Consider the following 17,795-nt stretch of genomic DNA (forward strand, 5'->3'; position numbering starts at 1 on the left):
GTGCAGGGCACGCACATGCCCCGGGCGCAATTCCCCCTCACTACGGCTGCTCTCAACCGTCACTGGAGGTCAAACACAGAGTAGACAGAGTCAGGCACCGACAGGCGGTGGGTTTTTTTAAAAAGGCATTCAGTTGCTTTTATTTCAAAGTGGCAAATCAGCACTCCCAACCCCCTAGAAATTTCTAACTCAAGCACGTGGGCCCCGCAAATCAGCCAGGCAAGACACAGGCCGGCAGGCTGAGACCGGTCTCATGTTGAAAGGTGGATCTCGACTCCCCTCCCACCGACTGCAGAGACAGCAAGACGACAGAGGGGCAAAATCTGGCTCTTAGGACTGGAACAACCAGCAGGCTGAGATCAGGCCAGAAGAGCAGCGTGCGTCGGCCAGCTACGGGCTGCGAGGAACAGACCAAAGGGGCAGGCGTCAATGTCTGGGAAGCAGCACAGGGCTCCCCGGTCCCCCCTGGGGCCACGATATACATGGTACGTGCACACTCTTGCTTAGTTTCCACACCCTTTGCAGAGAGTTCACCAGCCTACTCTGATCTTCGACAGCCAAATCATGAAAAAATGTATTGTCGAAGGCTTTCACGGCCGGAATCACTGGGGTGCTGCGTGGTTTCCGGGCTGCATGGCCATGTTCTAGCACAGTGATGGCAAACTTTTTCGAGACCGAGTGCCCAAATGGCAACCCAAAACCCATTTATTTATCGCAAAGTGCCAACACGGCAATTTAACCTGAATACTGAGGTTTCAGTTTAGAAAAAACAGTTGGCTCCGAGGCATGAGTTACTTGGGAGTAAGCTTGGTGGTAGTCGGTGGCTTTGCTTTGAAGCAACCGTGCAACTCTTCCAGTGGGTGAATCACAACCCTAGGAGGGTTTACTCAGAAGCAGGCCCCATTGCCAGCAACCAAGCTTACTTCCAGGTAAAGGATTGTGCTTTAATTCTTCACATGAAAATCAGTGGGGTTTAACAGCGCTTAACAGGGTTACCTACACTGCTTCCCCAAAACTAGGTCTTAGGTTTAACACCAATAATTGAGCCCAGTGGCCCAGGCCAGCCTAGATGTGGGGAGGGGGAGACTCTGTTTGTGCGTGCCCACAGAGAGGGCTCTGAGTGCCACCTCTGGCACCCATGCCATAGGTTCGCCACCACTGTTCTAGCAGCATTCTCTCCTGCAGGCGAAACGTCAGGAGAGAATGCTGCTAGAACACGGCCATACAGCCCGGAAACCACACAGCACCCCAATGAAAAAATGAATTCTTCCTTTAATTATTAGTAAAGTGTGAAATATTGCTTTTTACAGCTTGTTTGAGCAGTTAATGAACAATCAGTCATTTTGAGAACCAACATTTAGCTGTAGAATAATTACTTCATAAAATTATGTTTTTCCTGAAACAGCAGATGTCCTTTGTCTATCAATCACATACAAGGATTACTCAGGTGTTTGTGAAAGTATCAAAGAGTGCAGGTGAAATTTCTGTCTATGTTTGGTTTCCTACATTGCCTAAATTTTGATTGAAGTTCCTTTGAAGTTCCTTTATTCAATCACAGGTGAGATGTTAGCAGAGTTGATTTTCCTTGCATGTGGTTTTTTTTTTTTTATAAATTTGAGGTTAACCTGTTCTTGTCTCTGTTTTGAACTAATTAAAAGAGCCACGCCTTTTTCAGTAAAGATCATTGGCTCACAGAAAGTTCCTGCTGAGTTTGCTGATGCAAGGATGAACACAGAAGACCTTGCTTAGGAATACTGCAGCCCTACGGACAAGTTGCCCCTTTGGACCAGGCCTGATGGATCCTTTGGAAGCCTGGTGCTGCACGACAGGTGAGAATGACATGCACAAAACAAGTGGTTCAGACCAGTGGTGGGATCCCAAAATTTTAGTAACAGGTTCCCATGGTGGTGGGATTCAAACAGTGGTGTAGCGCCAATGGGGCAGGGCGGGGCATGATGGGGCGGGGCATTAATAATTTCTCTGTTACTGTAAAAAACAGTTCCTAATTTCCAGCTGGTATCTTTCTGTCCATAATTTAAACTCATTATAGCAAGTCCTATCATCTGCTGCCAACAGAAACAACTACTTCTCCTCTCATTGACTGCCTGTCAAATACTTAATACTTTCAAATACTTAATTTTGTTTCTAGAAATCAAAAGAAGGAGACTTTCCCTAAACAAGGAACTTTACCATATTTCTAAAACATGTTTTTAAAACAGCCCGACAGGGAGAATTATCCCGTTTTCTACCTTCGCTAACCAGCCACATAGGAAACAACAGGACTTGATGATTTTTGGACCTAACGGAAAAGCAGACCCAATTAGTAACCCCCTCTCGGCACACACCAATAATTAGTAACCCACTCTCGGGAACTGGTGAGAACCTGCTGGATCCCACCTCTGGTTCAGACCATTGCACAGGAGCCAGATAGATACCTTGTGACACCAGGGTGTGTGTGTGTGTGTCCGTGTTGTGCGTGGGAGGCCTCTGCCGCTTTCCAAGGGCTCTTGGCCCATAAAGCAGGGGCCCTGCTCAAACCAAACAGGCACGGGAGCCAAGCTCCGCAGCTGGGTCTCTGGACAGAGAGGTTCAGGACTAGAATCCCCAACAGGCAGCTAGAAAAGTGTGTGTGTGTGGTGGGAGGGGGGACGGAACAGGGCGAGAATACGGGAGGCAAGATTCAGACTATTCCCCCTCCCACCGCCCCCAGTACCTCTTCTTGTGGTCTCTGATCTCCTGCTCAGCATTCTCCTTGCCCCCTTGCTTTGCTCCCGGCGAGTCAGAGGGGGCGCTGTTCTGATCCTGGCCCTCTTTGGGGAGGCCGCTCTTCTGCTTCTCCACCTCTTTCGGGGCATCTTCGCTTCCCGCCTTCTCTGCTGCATCCTCATCCTCCATCACCTTGGTGCGTTTGGGGGAGGAGCCCTGCTGGGGAACACAAGGTGCAAGGCCGCAGAATCATAGAGTTGGAAGAGGCCACCAGGGGCATCCAGCCCAACCCCCTGCCTCCGTTTAAAAACCTCCGAAGGAAACTCCACCCCCCCCTTCCGAAACAGTGAATTCCACCGTCACTGGGTCCCAGGACCACCCCCAAAAGCACCTTCAGCTTGGACATGTGGGGGGCGTGAAACGTCTGTGCAACGGAAGCAGCGGCTACACTCAAAGGCACTTTGGTCGAAGCAGAAAAGAGGCTCTGCCCTAACTGGACTTCCGTTGGATATTGCACACCTGAGCCAGGTAGAGGCCCTTCCTTGTGCTGCCTGCCCCTCCGGGAACTGGAATTCAGGGGCTCCCGGGCTGCGAACGTGGAGGCTCCCTTTAGCTGTCCTGCGCTCGACAACTCTCTCTCTTTCAAAGCTGCTCCCACTTGGGTCAGTCACGGGCAGCAAATCCCACCATTTAATTACGCATCGAGTCAAGGATGGATTCCTCCACCTGCCCTGAACCTTTTGCCCATTAACTGCGCTGGGTGCCCTGAAGTACGGCAGGAGGGGGAGAAAAAGAATCTGCCTGCCCGCTTCTTCCACTCCAGGCACAGTTTTATAGCTGGGGAGGGGGGTGATTTTGCACCTCCCCCAGGGTCATTTGAACCCCCCCCCCAACTGTCCCCGTGGGCAGCACGCCCCTGTCCTACACACCCAGTCAGCATTTGGACCAAACTTTCCATTAGAGCCCCAAGATCTCTTTCAATATTTGCCTCAGCAGGTTCAGAACTGATTTGTGTATATTTAAATTCTGGATTTTTTTTGTTCCTGTATTCCTCCCCTTACATGTACCTACACTGAGTTTCATTCGCCACCCTGACACCCACATGCTGAATTTGTGGGGATCCTCCTGGACACCCCCCGGTTTGCACCATTATGTGCTGTCTGCACCCCCACCCCATTACCTCCTCCCGGGCCGCCTCTGCTTCCTCCTCCTCCTCTTCCTCCTCCTCCTCCGCTTTCCTCTTGCGGCTGGCCTTCTCGTTCTTCTCCTTGGACTGCTCGTCGATCACCAGAGCGCCCTCCTCGTCGCTGCTCCCTTCGGGGCTGCCCTTCTTGCCTCCTTGGTCTTCCGGCTCCTGCGGGGTTTCGGCTTCCTCTGCCTGCTCCGGGGACCTTTTCTTCTGGGTGGGCTACACAGAAACACAGAGAGAGAGAGAGAGAACGGGGCTTGGTAGTAGGCGAAGGCGAGTCCTTTGGTAGCCTCACAAAGGTCCAGACTCCTCTTGCCTCAGTTTCCCCAAAGGGGCTGGCTTCAGAAGTTGTGCACCTCCCGGGGGTGGGGGCTGCTTTCCAAGGCCCCGGAGGCGAGGAGGCCAGCCCCACGGTTTGAGCAGGGCAGGAGAGAGGAGCATAAGCAGCCAAGGCCCGTGCTACGCTCTGGGCCCGCACGGCTGCCAGCTCTGCTCCAAGGGCTCACCACAACCAGCCCCCTCCGTCTTGCAGGCCCCAAGGGAAGGGGGCCTCCCAAGCACAGGGGCTCCCTCTGAGCCTCACACGGCCCACCCTGAGCCCAGAGGCCTGGGCAGGGAGGGTGCAGACTGGGCAAAGGAAACCCTTCCTGCTACCAAGTCGGGGCAACCGAACGAGGACTCGGGATGTTCTGCAGAATGAGAAACGGGGCGCTTTCCAACAAGGGCGCTGTCAGACTCGCGCACCCGATTGAGCAAGATGTGCGGCTGGTGGGGCAATTCAAGGACACGGGTGCAAGGGAATATCGGAAGAGCCCCTGAGGAAGACGGAGTGGCCTGCAGCCGAGGTTCCAAAGTCACGCATGTGAACGCTCTCCCTCACTTGATTCCCCACATGCAAAAGAAGAGCCTTTCCAGTCTCTTTCACGGTTTCAGAGGATCTGCTGCAGTACTGGATTCAAGTCCTGGAGCACCTTAGAGGCCAACAGCCCTGGCCCCAATCTGGTGGAACAAACTCCCTCATGAGATCAGGGCCCTGCAGGACTTCAGCCAACTCCGCAGGGCCCGTAAGACGGAGCAATTCCGCCAGGCGTTTCCATCAAGCCAGCCGGGCTAACTTCCGCCATCACAGCTGGCCTCCCGTGGGCAAGATTCACCTGGTGCCATTTTCTACTGGTTTATTGTTTTTATCATACTGTATTTTATTGTACTCAATTTTTATATATTGTTTGAAATGTGTTTTGTATGGCTGTATGGCTGAAGGCCACACTGAGCCCCGTGGGGAGCGGGCAGGGGTAGAAATGTGAAAATAAACAAACAAGCAAGATTCTTGGTGGGTTGAGCGCCTCAGAATTAAGAAGAAGAAGAGTTTGGATTTATATCCCCCCTTTCTCTCCTGCAGGAGACTCAAAGGGGCTGACAATCTCCTTGCCCTTCCCCCCTCACAACAAACACCCTGTGAGGTGGGTGGGGCTGAGAGAGCTCCGAGAAGCTGTGACTAGCCCCAGGTCACCCAGCTGGCGTGTGTGGGAGTGCACAGGCTAATCTGAATTCCCCAGAGAAGCCTCCACAGCTCAGGCGGCAGAGCTGGGGATCAAACCCGGTTCCTCCAGATTAGATACACGAGCTCTCAACCTCCTACGCCACTCCCTTCTTCCCTTCAGGGCCTGGCAAGGGGAGCCTGGGAACCTCATAGCCCCAACTTCTTCGTGGCTTCGTAGGCTTTAAATGGGCTCGAATGTGGCTTCTTACAGAAGGGGCGGGTCCGGTCTGCCGCCGAGCCCTGGCGCGCCTGGGGGAAGAAAGCCCACCTGGTACCCCGAGGCCTTGACCGTCGGGTTGTTCTCGATCTCCCAGAGGCCTTCGCTGAAGCCCTTCCGCTTGTTGGCCTTGCCAAACTTCACCTTGCACTCTTCATAGGGAAACAGGTCTTTGGGGCCCAAGAACGCCCTGCAGGGGAAAGAGGGCCACACGTCAGAGACGGCCGGTGCCCACGGCACACACGGCCCCACCAAAGGCTGCGGCCCAGGCCTCTCCTGGCGCAAGGGGCAGCACTTGCCGGACAGCTGGGCACGGGAGAGGCAGCAGTGGGCGGATGGGGTGGGTGAGGCAATTAATGGGGAGGGGTGCAGCAGGGAGCCCCAATTCCCACCACAGCCCAGCAGCCATCCAGGAGCGGGTGGGGCCACGAAGGCAGCCTCAGAGGGCCCCCCAGACTCAAGCAAGCAGAATTAATCCAGAGATTAATGCCAAAGCCGTTTCCCCCGGGGGGAGGAACGAGCGAGCAGCTGTGGGGCAGGCCCCCTTCCTCCTGCAGACCCCTTTTGCGCCAGCTGCAGCCCCTGGGGGAAATGGGAGTGGCTTGACTCTAAGCGCATGCGACCCCCTCCCCCAAACTGAGGCCACCCCCCCACCCGAATTTAGGAGGGACACCCAAGTGTACTCCCCCCCATACCGTTCCTTCCTGAAAGAGGGAAAACCAGATGCACCCACATGCTGGGTCTCTGGCCCGAACCTTCTGCCCTTGAGAAACCCCCCCCCCCCCAATGCCCTGCAGTTCTCCTGCAACCAGGCCAGGGGGAGGGGGCACAGCTGGCCTCCTGCTCGCCCCTTCGTGCACGGGTAGGCCAGGGAGCCCCGCACAGACGTCTCCCCCTCTGCTCCAGGCTGAGGGAAACGGCTCCCAAGGAACGCAAAGGGGGGAGGTGCCCCCCCACCAGTCCCGGTCCAGCACATGAGCCCCCCACCCCGCCCCCCAGGACAGCGGGACCCGCCTTGCCCGCACTCACGTCTCATGCGTCCCGAAGAAGAAGACCTGGTACTTGTTGGAGGCCGACTTGACAGCCGATTCCGGCATCTCATCAATCTGCAAAATAGGGGGGAAAGAACAGGGGGGTGTTCCAGCGTGGCCGGGAGGAGTGGCTTTTGTGGGGCACTCTCATGGAACCGGCACCCGTTGCAGGCCGGCAGACTGGGCTGAAAGGGGTGCAGCAGAAAGGAAGACTTTGGGCTGCACCTTGGTCTCTCGTTCACTCAAACACACAGAGATGCATCAGGCACCCTCTCCTTGGCCAAGCAGTGAGATGTGTGCGGTGAGAACGAAGGCTCTGCCGGGGAGGGGGGCTCCTAAACACACGGAAGGTGTGCCGGGCAGAGGCGTGACCTGCAACCCCTCCGCCAGGGGCCAACCCCCCCCAACCAGCTGTGGGGAGGGGGGCGTTGGCTGCAGTCCTCCACGGCACACTATTGCCCCCCCCCCCAGTCCCCAGGCAAGAGAACTGCCAGCAGGAGCCGGGGCGGGGCAGCGGCAGGCCTGTCTAGACGGCCGAGATCCGTTGAGCTCAGCAAATTTCAGGGAAATAACAGGCCACCAGAGTCTGGCTGCCCAGTCAATTCTGGCTGGATTTGCTGCCCCTCCGGGGGCCCCCGCACATCACCCGAGGCACCGCACAGCTGCAGGGCAGCCCCCCCCCCACCTTGACGTCCATTATAAACCAACCACCATCCTTTATCCCCTAAAAGGTCATCCATCCACTTCTTAAAAACTACTGCTAGAGGAAGAGGAGAATTATGTTACTGCCCAATATCTAATTTTCCTTTCTTAAGATGATAAAAAAAAATGTCTGTGGAGCAGTTCCACGTCTGCTGGGATGCCTCACCCCCCGCTCCACCCGGGGACAGAGGGGGCGCCACGGGAGGGGAGGCTTCTTTGAGGACCTCTGTCCAGAAAGGCGGACGACTGGACCTCTCCGCTGCTTCAACAAGGAGGCCCAGGGCAGGGATTTCGGATGTCCAGGGGTCCAAATAAGGACTGAGGGATGTACTTTGGATTGGTCTGAATCATTCCTCACGGGCAGGACTGGGGGCCAGCTGTTTTCGCGCTGGGCCCGGCCTCGAGGGGTTCCAAATGGCTCGGCCCCACCCCCCGTAATATCCAGTGGCCGTGCCAAGCCCTTAGGACAGGGGGGGCCAGCCTATGGCACTCCAGATGTCCATGGACTCCAATTCCCATCGGCCCCTGCCGCTGATGGGAATTGTAGTCCATGAACATCCAGAGCGCCACAGGTTGGCTACCCAGGAAAAACCACCGGCCGCTTCAGCGTGAGGCGATGCCCGGCCCTCTGTGTCCCGAGGCTGCTGTGGAGGTCCTGAGCCCGCCCCCGACCGGCTGCTGTCACTCAAAGGCCAAGATTTAAGAGAGTGAAAAGAAAGCCCTGGTGGGTGGGTGGGAGGCCGGCCGGCCGTCTTGGGTGGGGCTGCTGACGTCCTGGAGCCCCCAACGCTCCCTCCCTGCGCGGGGGGGGGGGGGGGCCAGGAGATGGCTTCTCTGAGGGATGGGGAGGCAGGGGGACGTTCACTGGACGCATCACCCCCCCCCCCCGCTATTCAATGCCAAGGCAGCGCCTCCCGTCTTCTGGCCCCTTTCTCACTGGGGTGGGGCAGGAATCCTCAGACATTTCGGCTGCCCCAGGACCTCCTTCACCTGCACGGCCTGATCTGCTGCCGTTGACGAGGTTTTTTAAAACAACAACTCAGCTGGCCTTGCTCTCTGGCCATCCCAGTCCTGGCCCACTGCATTATTCTGTGGATGAGCAGCCAGCGCTGTCCGGTCCCCGCTCTTCAAGGAGAATGGTGGGCGGCAATTCAAGCTAACGATAGCTAATACTCCCATGTAAAAGGAACATAAGAAAGAGCCTGCTGGATCAGACCAGCGTCCATCTAGTCCAGCACTCTGCTACTCGCAGTGGCCCACCAGGTGCCTTTGGGAGCTCACCTGCAGGAGGTGAAAGCAATGGCCTTCTGCGGCTGCTGCTGCTCCTGAGCACCTGGTCTGCTATGGCATCTGCAACCTCAGATCAAGGAGGATCAAGATTGGTAGCCATAGATCGACTTCTCCTCCATCAATCTGTCCAAGCCCCTTTAAAAGCTATCCAGGAAGCAGCCGGGCCCTGGAAGCGTTGGCCAGGTTTTTTTTTGGGGGGGGGGGGGGGGGTCAGTCTTTGCCAGGGTCAGGATAAGCTCCTGTAATAGTTGGGGGGGGGGGAACAATCCTGAGAACTAGGCGGGGGGTGGGGAGGGAATTGCACAGGGAGAGCGCTCCAACCATTCTTTGGAAGGATCGGCCTTTCCAAAGCGAAGGGTCAGGGACTCCGGCCGCCCCCAAGCAGCAGGGAAATTGCTTCTGGGCATCCCCTGGGCGCACACGTGCAAGCCACCCCGTGGGATGCCTCCGGTGGAATCTGTCCTGCTCGTGGCGGAGCTCCTCCCTGCCCGGCCACTTGAGGGGAAGGAGCTCGTGCCAGAGGCTGGAGCCGCCCTCCGCAGCACTGAGCTGCAGGATCCGAGCACCCAGCGGCTGACTTTCCAGAGGTGCCGTCGGCAGCGTCGCAAAGAAAGAGCTGCGTTTATGACAGCCGTAGACCAACAGTACATGCACTGTCGCAAGGAAAGCTTTGAGCTTTGTCCCTTTATCAACAGGCGCCAACCAAATAACCCCCCCGCAGGGAAAGAGAGGATACGTCGGCAGGACGCCGGGCATGCCCAGCACCAGCTGCGCAGCGTTGTTATCACCCTCCTCCGGCTGGCACTCAGCTTCCTGAAGGTGCCCCACCGAGTTCTGCAAGGTCACTCTTGAGGCCCAAGTGTGCAAACAAGGCCGTTAGCGGAAGGATTTGGGGGAAGACCTCCTCCTCCTCCTCAGGAGGGACCCCCCACCCAATCCTCCCGCCACAGGCCGCACGGCAAGGGCCCGGCCTGCCTCCTGCGCTGAGTCATCGCTGCTCTGGCTCGGATTTCCTCGCAGAGGGAGGCAGCCAGCCTCACACGGCTCAGACCTTGCGACAGGCCGGCTGAGCACGGAAATGCAGGAAAGCAGGGCAGGCGGCAGTGCCCTTTGCCCGCCCCCCCCCCCCCCGGCCGCAGCTTCGGGTACACCGACGGAGGGCTCACCCTCCTACGTCCAGCTTCTGCAGGAGGCAGGATAGGACAAAAAAACGCCTCCCTCTGGAGCTTCCAGAACGGGCCTCTCTGAAGCAGCAGCAGCAGCCAGCCCTGCCTCACCACAGCTCACAGGGACATCGAGCGCGGGGGGGGGGGGGGCACAACTCTCCGCAAACCTCACCTGCAGGGGCATGCAGGTGGAACCCCCCTCACTCCCCACATCCCCACAAGCGCTCAGGGAGGACCTGGCGACACTCTCTGGCCTGCTTGCTCCCCTCCCTCCTGGGTCTCTGTGCAAAAGGCCTCTGGGCAAAGTGGACCAGTGGTCTCCTGGTCTGGCAGAGGGGAGGGCCGCCTGCAGGAGCCCTGTGGGGAGGGGCACTTGGAGTGGCTGCCCCAACTGTCAGAAAGGCTGCATTCGAAAGGCCACCTCGAAGAGAGGAGGCAGGGACCTCCCTGAAAACACCGCACTGAGCCTTTGGGGGAGGGCGGTATATAAATATAATAAATAAATAAAATAAATAAAAGAGGGCTACAGGCAGGCCGGGGCCCCACTCCCGGTGGAGCATCAGCCCTGGCACGCAAACTGCGTGCTCACTGGGCCCGTAACCCCAGCAGGCCTATTCCCCTCCAAACTCCTGCTCATCTCCTCTCAGCATCGGGGGGGGGGGGGAGCAGTTATCCTCCAGCAGATGCCGGGTGTTACATCTCAGGGACACCACAGCAAGACTAAGAAGTCACTGGGGGGCTGGACTGGATGACCCTTGGTGTCCCTCCCAGCTCTGAGCTGCACCTGCCAAACTGTGTGTGATGCTGGAGCCAGGCCGCAAGCACCACCTGCCTGGCTGGCCTACCTGTCAACTGGTTATCTGGGACTCCTTGTGAGCAAGAGCCAGCAGGCCAGGAGGCAGCCTCTGTCCCACCCCTTTCCCTCAGGTTGGGGATACATTTCACAGGAGACGAGGCAGACTGGGAAGGAACGGGGCAGGCCCCACAGTGGGTGGGGAGGAAGGAGGGCACCAGGAGCAGAGGCGCTCACAGACAGGGCTTCTCCTTGGCCCAAGGCAGCCACCAAGGCAGAGCCCCAGGCAAACCTCTCCACCTGGAAAGGACCCACAACAATGGCCATAAATTAAAGGGAGAAAGATACCAACTGGATAGTGGAGGGAAATGCACCATAAAAACTGTGCAACAGTGGAATGGGGGGGCCCAAGGAGGGGGTGATCCCCCCCCACCCACTGGCCCTCTTCAAGCAGCAGCCGAACAAACACTTGTCTGGGACGCTCTAGGCTGGGGGTGTCCCTTCAGATATTAATGGACTACAATTCCCACCAGCCTCTGCTGAAGCGCCAGAGATGGACACCTATGCTCTAGGCTGATGCTGTGTTGAGGGGTTGGGATTAGATTGCCAGGATGGCCCCTTCCAGCGCTTGGATTCCATAATCTTGGACCGAATGTCAAGAGACACACTCTCACGTGCACACACACACACACACCCCGCACCAAATACACAACAGGGCATGCAGCAGCAGCAGGAGGAACACAGTCTGCAAAGAGCAAGGGGCAGCTCACGGGCCAGAGTCTTGGGGCAGGCCGGGCCCAGGGAAGCCGGGCTTTACACAGGCCTCTTCCCCCGTCTCACCGAGACAGCTCCGAGCCTCAGCAGCTCACACCCCACAACTCTTGCTGGTCTCCAAGGCACTCCTGGAGGGGAACCGGGACACCCGTCCCCAAATCACTGGCACGGAGCAGAGGCCACGAACACAAAGGCTGACCTCTTTCTCCCTCTGCGCCAAGAAGGGCTGCAGAGGCACCAAGAGGCAGGCCTGGGCCTCCTCCCCCCCCCCCCAACACGTGGTTCTAGCCAGCCCCAAACCTGCCCAGGCAGGTGGCTGCCCAAGGAAGGAGCGTGGGGCCGGCCTTACCTGCCTCAGCTCAGCCACGGTGGCGGCAGAGCTTTGATGCCCTGAAACTGGAGATGCCCGTGAGGGAGAGGGGGCCATCTGGCATCCCGAGACCAAAGCACAGCGCCCATCGCCGCCACCTCCCCCCCCATGTAACCAGAGCCTGGACCCTTTATGTGCCGAGGAGACCGCAAAGCCCCCCTGCTTCCCACCCCCCTGAGTTAGAAACCCAACAAAGGGCTCTCAAGAGGCCCAGAACCAGCCCTGGGGGGGGGGGGGGAGGGAGGGAGGGATGGGCAGACAAAATCCCAGCCTGTTGCACTGATCAGAGGCCTCCACTGGTGGAGACAACCCACATGGGGGGGGGGGGCAGGCCCCACCCTCTCCCTCTCCCACCTGGGAGAAACAAAGAGATCCCCTCTCTCCTTGATGGCCGTCTACCCCATCCAAAAGAAAGGGTGGAGGGCCAGTGGGGGAAAAGCCACTTCAGGAAACCCGCGCTCAGCCCCCCCCCCCCCCATACACACCAGTGCCACTCTGGCCTGGGAGGAGTAGCCACTGCAGCTGACAATGACACAGAAGCTAGGAGGAAAGGTCACCCCCCCCCCCCCCCCCCAGGAACGATGGCTCCGGCAACGAAGGGAGCTTTCCTCCTGGGGGTGGCCCCCCCCCCCCCGGCCGAGGGCTCTGCTGTGGCGGCTCAAACCCCCTGGTTCCGGCTGTGGAGCGGCCCATGTGCTGCTGCGCCCTGAGGCCCTCTGCACACGCACCGAGACACAGGAGCAAGAGAAAGAAAGAAACCTCAGCGCACGCACCGTCCGCGTGCCGCAGGTGAGGAGCCCAAAGCCCCTGCCGAAAGAGACCGGGCCCCCGCCACTCAACCGTCTGCTTCTGGAACGATCCGGACAGCAGGACGGCACCCCCAAGCAAGGCGGCTCAGGAGATGCAGGACAGGGAAACGCCATTATTTCTGTGTATTGTCGAAGGCTTTCACGGCCGGAATCACTTGGGTGCTGTGTGGTTTCCGGGCTGTATGGCCGTGTTCTAGCAGCATTCTCTCCTGACGTTTCGCCTGCATCTGTGGGTGGCGGCATCTTCAGAGGATCATCTCTGAAGATCCTCTGAAGATGCCAGCCACAGATGCAGGCGAAACGTCAGGAGAGAATGCTGCTAGAACACGGCCATACAGCCCGGAAACCACACAGCACCCAAGCCATTATTTCTCCTTGGGAAAACGCCCGCTCTGCCCCCCAGGGGATCCAGGGGGCTCCGTCTCTCCATCTACACTGAGAGCATATGCACCGGAGACAAATTCCTTGTGTGTCCAATCACACTTGGCCAATAAAGATTCTATTCTATTCTAATTCCCCTCACTATTCAAGCGCTGTGTCAGCCTGCTGCAGAAACTATCATCAGGAGTTTCGGAAGTGGACTCTGCGGGCAATATCTAGCTCCTGATGCCCTCTGTCCAGATCTCCTGGCAATATGGCAGTGTCACCGGTTAGGAGCCTTGAGGTGATTCTGGATCCAACGTGACTGCTGGAGGGGACCGGCTGCAAAGAACGCTTTCTTCCAACTGGTTGTGGTGGGTTTTCCAGTATATATCACATGTCAACTCAATGCACGGCAGCTGTGAAAAAGGCAAACTCTATGCTGGGGATCATTAGGAAAGGAGTTGATAAAACTGCAAGGATTGTCATGCCCTTATATAAAGCCGTGGTGCGACCGCACTTGGAGTCCTGTGTCCAGTTCTGGCCGCCGCATCTCAAAAAGGATATCGAAGAGATAGAAAAAGTGCAGAGAAGGGCAACGAGGATGATTGAGGGACTGGAGCACCTTCCCTATGAGGAGAGGCTGCAGCGTTTGGGACTCTTTAGTTTGGAGAGGAGGCAGCTAAGGGGGGATATGATTGAAGTCTATAAAATTATGCATGGGGTAGAAAATGTTGACAGAGAGAAATTGTTCTCTCTTTCTCCTGTCACTAGAGAACCAGGGGGCATCCATTGAAAATGCTGGGGGGGGGGGGGAATTAGGACTAATAAAAGGAAACACTTCTTCACGCAACATGTGATTGGTGTTTGGAATATGCTGCCACAGGAGGTGGTGATGGCCACTCACCTGGATAGCTTTAAAAGAGGCTTGGACAGATTTATGGAGGAGAAGTCGATCTATGGCTACCAATCTTGATCCTCCTTGATCTGAGGTTGCAAATGCCTTAGCAGACCAGGTGCTCGGGAGCAGCAGCAGCAGCAGCAGAAGGCCATTGCGTTCACCTCCTGCAGGTGAGCTCCCAAAGGCACCTGGTGGGCCACTGAGAGTAGCAGAGAGCTGGACTAGATGGACTCTGGTCTGATCCAGCTGGCTTGTTCTTATTCCGCAATTGTGCACAGGCTGCCCACCAGTTACCGGGTCCAATTCAAGATGCTGACCATCCCACACAAAGGTTTCCAGGCCTTTGGCCCCTCATTTCTCTTCCCTGCGCCCCACCCAGCCAGGGCCCTCTGCAGAGGCCACCCTACGGCCGGGCAAACTCAAAAACTGCAGCGCCTTCTTCTCTGCCTGGCCAGGTGAGGAGGCCTCCCACACTTCTCGTGTTCCAGAAATGGTGGCAAACAGAATTGTTCCGTCAGGCAACAGGGCGAGGCGTTCATGCAGTGGGGCTCAAGAGGGTGTTCTGATAAAGGGAACGGGCCCGGTTGGCCACACTCTGGACGTGGCAGGCCACGCCTGCTTGCCGGAAGTGCTGCTAACCAGGAATGCCTCATGCTCCCGTTTCCATGCTCCATCAGGCCCAGCTCTGATTCCTGGCCTTTTCGCCGTTTGATCCAACCAGAGCCTCAGTGGAAGAGGCGGACTATAGATAATGTCAACGCGGAACAAATGTGTAAATACGGTCTGAAGTCGCCACGGCTGCTGCGCTGCAAAACCATCACTTCATCAGGCGGGCTCTTTGAGGGGAATGAAGCACGGACTGGGAGGTGATGGGTTTGCTTACTTTTGCTAGAATTATTTACATTTGAAATTGGATGTTTCCCCCAGAAGACACCCCCCCGCCGGTATCACTGAAAGCCTGTCTTGCATCTCACAGAAGCCAAGCAGAAATTGTTGGAAGGCTTTCATGGCTGGAATCACCGGGGTGTTGTGGGGTTTCTGGCTGTATGGCCGTGTTCCAGTTGCATTTTCTCCTGGCAATCTACCTTCCGACGCCAGCCACGGATGCAGGCGAAACGTCAGGAGAAAATGTGACTGGAACATGGCCACACAACCAGGAAACCACACAACCCCCCCCCCCACAGACATTCTTCATCTGGTTCCCCTGAATTTGGCTGTTAAAAAGCCCCCCCCCCCCCCCGGCTAGCCAGCACAGCAGAGTCGCCTCCAAAGGCATTGGGACAGCCACCAGTTGCACCCCCCCAGCTGCTCAGGGGATCCATAAACAAGGAGCCAGGGAGCCTGATTTGAAATCTGCCCTCCCCCTGGGTGCTCTGAAGGTGCCTCTGAGCCACCACTCTTGGGACCCCTCCTGTCCAGCACAAGGTCCCAGGGGACCCCGCCTCAAGTCAGCACCCCACGGCCAGAGAAGCCCAGCCAGGCTGAGCCCTCAGGCCACTATGGGGGTCCTGGGGACAGCGATGGAGCCCCGTCTGTCGCCAAAGGGCAGCCCTGCGGGGAAGCGGCCATCTGAGGCCCCTCCGCACCTGCAGAACAACGCGCCTTCGACCCACTTTCTCAATGGTTTGCAAGTGGATGTTGCTATTCCCCACAGTAAAATCCAGCTGCAAAGTGGACTGGAAGTGGGTTATTCTGCAGGTGCAGAAGGGGCCTAAGAGCCCTCCGACAACAGAGGCAGCTGCTGGACAGAGAGGTGCTTCACACAGCCACACAGGTGAGCTCCGTTGGGCCCCTCCGGAGCACCTGCTGCTCCAGTAGCTGGGAGGGAACAGGCACCACAAAGGGGGAGGTCCTTCAGGGCAGGTGTGTGAAGCTGCAGCGCCCTCCCTGCTCAGAAGGCCGGGGCCCTATCCGGGGCACTCTGGTCTTCCTTTGTGCTGAAGCCCAATAGGCCGACAAACCCCTTTTCCAGGAGCAGTGAAACGTTTTGTCCAAGCAACTTTCGGAGGCCTGCAGTCTGGGCACAGAAGGAGGCCCCCTTGTCTGGAATGGGTCAGGAGGGCCCCCGGTTGGTTGCAGATCTCCCCCTGCAAGCAGCTGTCAAGTCTACCACAATCACTAGCCTAGGGTGTCGTTGTGGATTTCCCGGTTGGCATCTGTGGTTGGCATCTTCAGAGGCCAGCCACAGAAGCAGGCGAAACGTCAGGAGAGAATGCTGCTGGAACACGGTCGCACAACCCGGGAAACCCCACAGCACCCCAGTGATTCCGGCCGTGAAAGCCTTCGACAATCACTAGCCTACAAAACTTTTACCAGCCTGGCCCCCCCCAAGTTTGCTGCCACTTGCGTAACTGCCTCAACAAGTCTCTGTGGCGTGGGGGTCCCAGACAAATGGGGGCCGCCTCCTGAAAAGCTTCAATTGCCATTTAGACAGTGGGCAAGGGTGCCCCACTCACTGGCATTCCTTCCATGGGAGAAACCAGACCCAGAGGACCCCCCCCCCCCGGAAAAGCCAAGTGCTGCTGAGCATCCAGCCCCAGACTCAGCCCCCCCCCCCCCAGCACGGCTTAAAACCACGCCGGCAGCCCCTCTGCTCCCACCACTGAGCTCTTCCACCTGCACAGAAGAAGACCCCCACCACCCCAGACGCCACGAGAAGGAGGGGCCCTCTGAGGGCATCATGCAAGAGGGAAAGCCCGGCCCCCCCCGACGGCACAGTTTCTGACCCCCGAAGGGGGCCAGGGGGGAGGCGTGGTGGCCTCCGTTGCCAGGCCCCCCCCGGTAGCCCCCCCGCTAATTAGATCTGAAGCCCCCCGCGGCTGGGGAAGGAGGGGGGGCTTGACACGTGTGCTGCCTTCCTAAGGGGTCTCCGGGGGCAGCCGTGCGCGCCTCTAAGCCTGGCCAGCCGGGGGACCCCCCCCCCTCCGCCCGGTTCCCAGGCGGGCCCGGCCTCCTCCTCCTCCCCCTCCCCCTCCCGCAAAGAGGCGGCGCGGGGGCCGCAGGAGAGGCGCAGGCAGGAGGCCTGGCAGGGGCGCCGCGGGAGACCCCGGGGGCAAGGAGTCGCCTGCCCCCCCCCTCCGGCTGGGCGCCGCGGGGGGCCGGGGCGGAGGAGGCCCTGCTGCTGCTGCTGCTGCTGCCCGCTCCCCGTCCCCCTTACCCGGGCGGGCCAGTGCGGGTAGCCCTTCATCTTGGCGAAGACCAGGTCGCCGCACTGGTACTGCCGCTGCCGGTGCGAGCGCGACATGATGGCGGAGGCGGCGCGGCCTGCTCGGCTCCGACGCGCCCGGCCTCCTCCGCGGGGCCGCCCGGCCTCCCCCTCCTCCTCCCCCCGGCAACCGTGCGCGGCGGAGCGACCCAGCCTCCTCCTCCTCCTCCTCCCCAGCGGGCGGGCGGGCGGGCGGTGCGGCCTGGCGGGCGGGCGGGCGAGGAGGCGGCGCTGGCGGCGGTGTTTTCGCCTCCTTCCCTCCCTCCCTCCCTCCGTCGCGGGCTCCTTCCTGGGCGGGCTCAGGGGGCGTGGCCGGCCTCTCCCCTCCGGCGCCGCCCCCAGGGCTGGCGGAGAGCGCGCGGCGGCGGGGAGGCCTGGCCGCCTGCAGGGGGGCCCCACAGAGGAGCTGGGGGGTCCAGGGGCGCCCCACGTGCCCCTTGGCGGCGGCGGGGAGGTAGTGACACAGAGAGAGAGAGCCTCCGCGGTCAGGGGCAGTCAACCTGGGGCCTCCTCGGGCCTCCCCGCCCCCTCGGGGAACTTTGGCCCCTCCACATCCGGGACTTCGCCCGGGCTGAGACGTCACAGGCTTCCCTCCCGGGCGAGCCTCCCTGAAATCAACACGCGAGGGGGCGGCGCCCCGCCGGATTCTGCCCAGGCCCCGCCCCTTTCGGGCCCCGCCCATCGCGGACGGCCATTTTAAGAGCTCTCCTGACCGACGGCGGGAAAGCGCGCGAAATGCCTG

General features: G+C 58.9%; 1 protein-coding gene across 3 annotated transcripts; it reads right to left on the reverse strand.

Moving 5' to 3' along the window:
• Positions 1 to 112: 112 nt before the first annotated feature.
• Positions 113 to 17,643, reverse strand: HDGF (heparin binding growth factor). 3 transcript variants are annotated; one of them, XM_048509419.1, is made up of 6 exons: positions 17,006 to 17,643; positions 6,682 to 6,758; positions 5,704 to 5,842; positions 3,887 to 4,114; positions 2,714 to 2,922; positions 113 to 397 (listed from the first exon to the last, which is right to left on the reverse strand). In XM_048509419.1, exons 1-6 carry the CDS (start codon positions 17,090 to 17,092, stop codon positions 391 to 393), a joined length of 747 nt encoding a protein of 248 aa, XP_048365376.1. In that variant the 5' UTR covers positions 17,093 to 17,643; the 3' UTR covers positions 113 to 390. The 3 variants fall into 3 exon arrangements, with proteins under 3 accessions (XP_048365376.1, XP_048365367.1, XP_048365385.1); XM_048509410.1 differs by having other exon boundaries at positions 2,714 to 2,925; positions 17,006 to 17,642; XM_048509428.1 differs by lacking the exon at positions 17,006 to 17,643 and adding an exon at positions 11,758 to 11,778 and having other exon boundaries at positions 2,714 to 2,925.
• Between the last annotated feature and the right edge of the window lie 152 nt (positions 17,644 to 17,795).

This window comes from Sphaerodactylus townsendi, linkage group LG01 (assembly GCF_021028975.2).
Source record: "Sphaerodactylus townsendi isolate TG3544 linkage group LG01, MPM_Stown_v2.3, whole genome shotgun sequence".
NCBI classification, from domain to species: Eukaryota; Metazoa; Chordata; class Lepidosauria; order Squamata; family Sphaerodactylidae; genus Sphaerodactylus; species Sphaerodactylus townsendi.

Bases quoted from the DNA above. Each gene is read 5' to 3' on its own strand.
- HDGF (XM_048509410.1), bottom strand. From the start codon at position 17,092: ATGTCGCGCTCGCACCGGCAGCGGCAGTACCAGTGCGGCGACCTGGTC. The intron at 5,843-6,681 runs GTGAGTGCGGGC...TTTCCCCTGCAG, and splicing joins TTCTTCGGGACGCATGAGAC to GGCGTTCTTGGGCCCCAAAG. The intron at 4,115-5,703 runs GTGGGCTTTCTT...GTTTCTGTGTAG, and splicing joins TCAAGGCCTCGGGGTACCAG to CCCACCCAGAAGAAAAGGTC.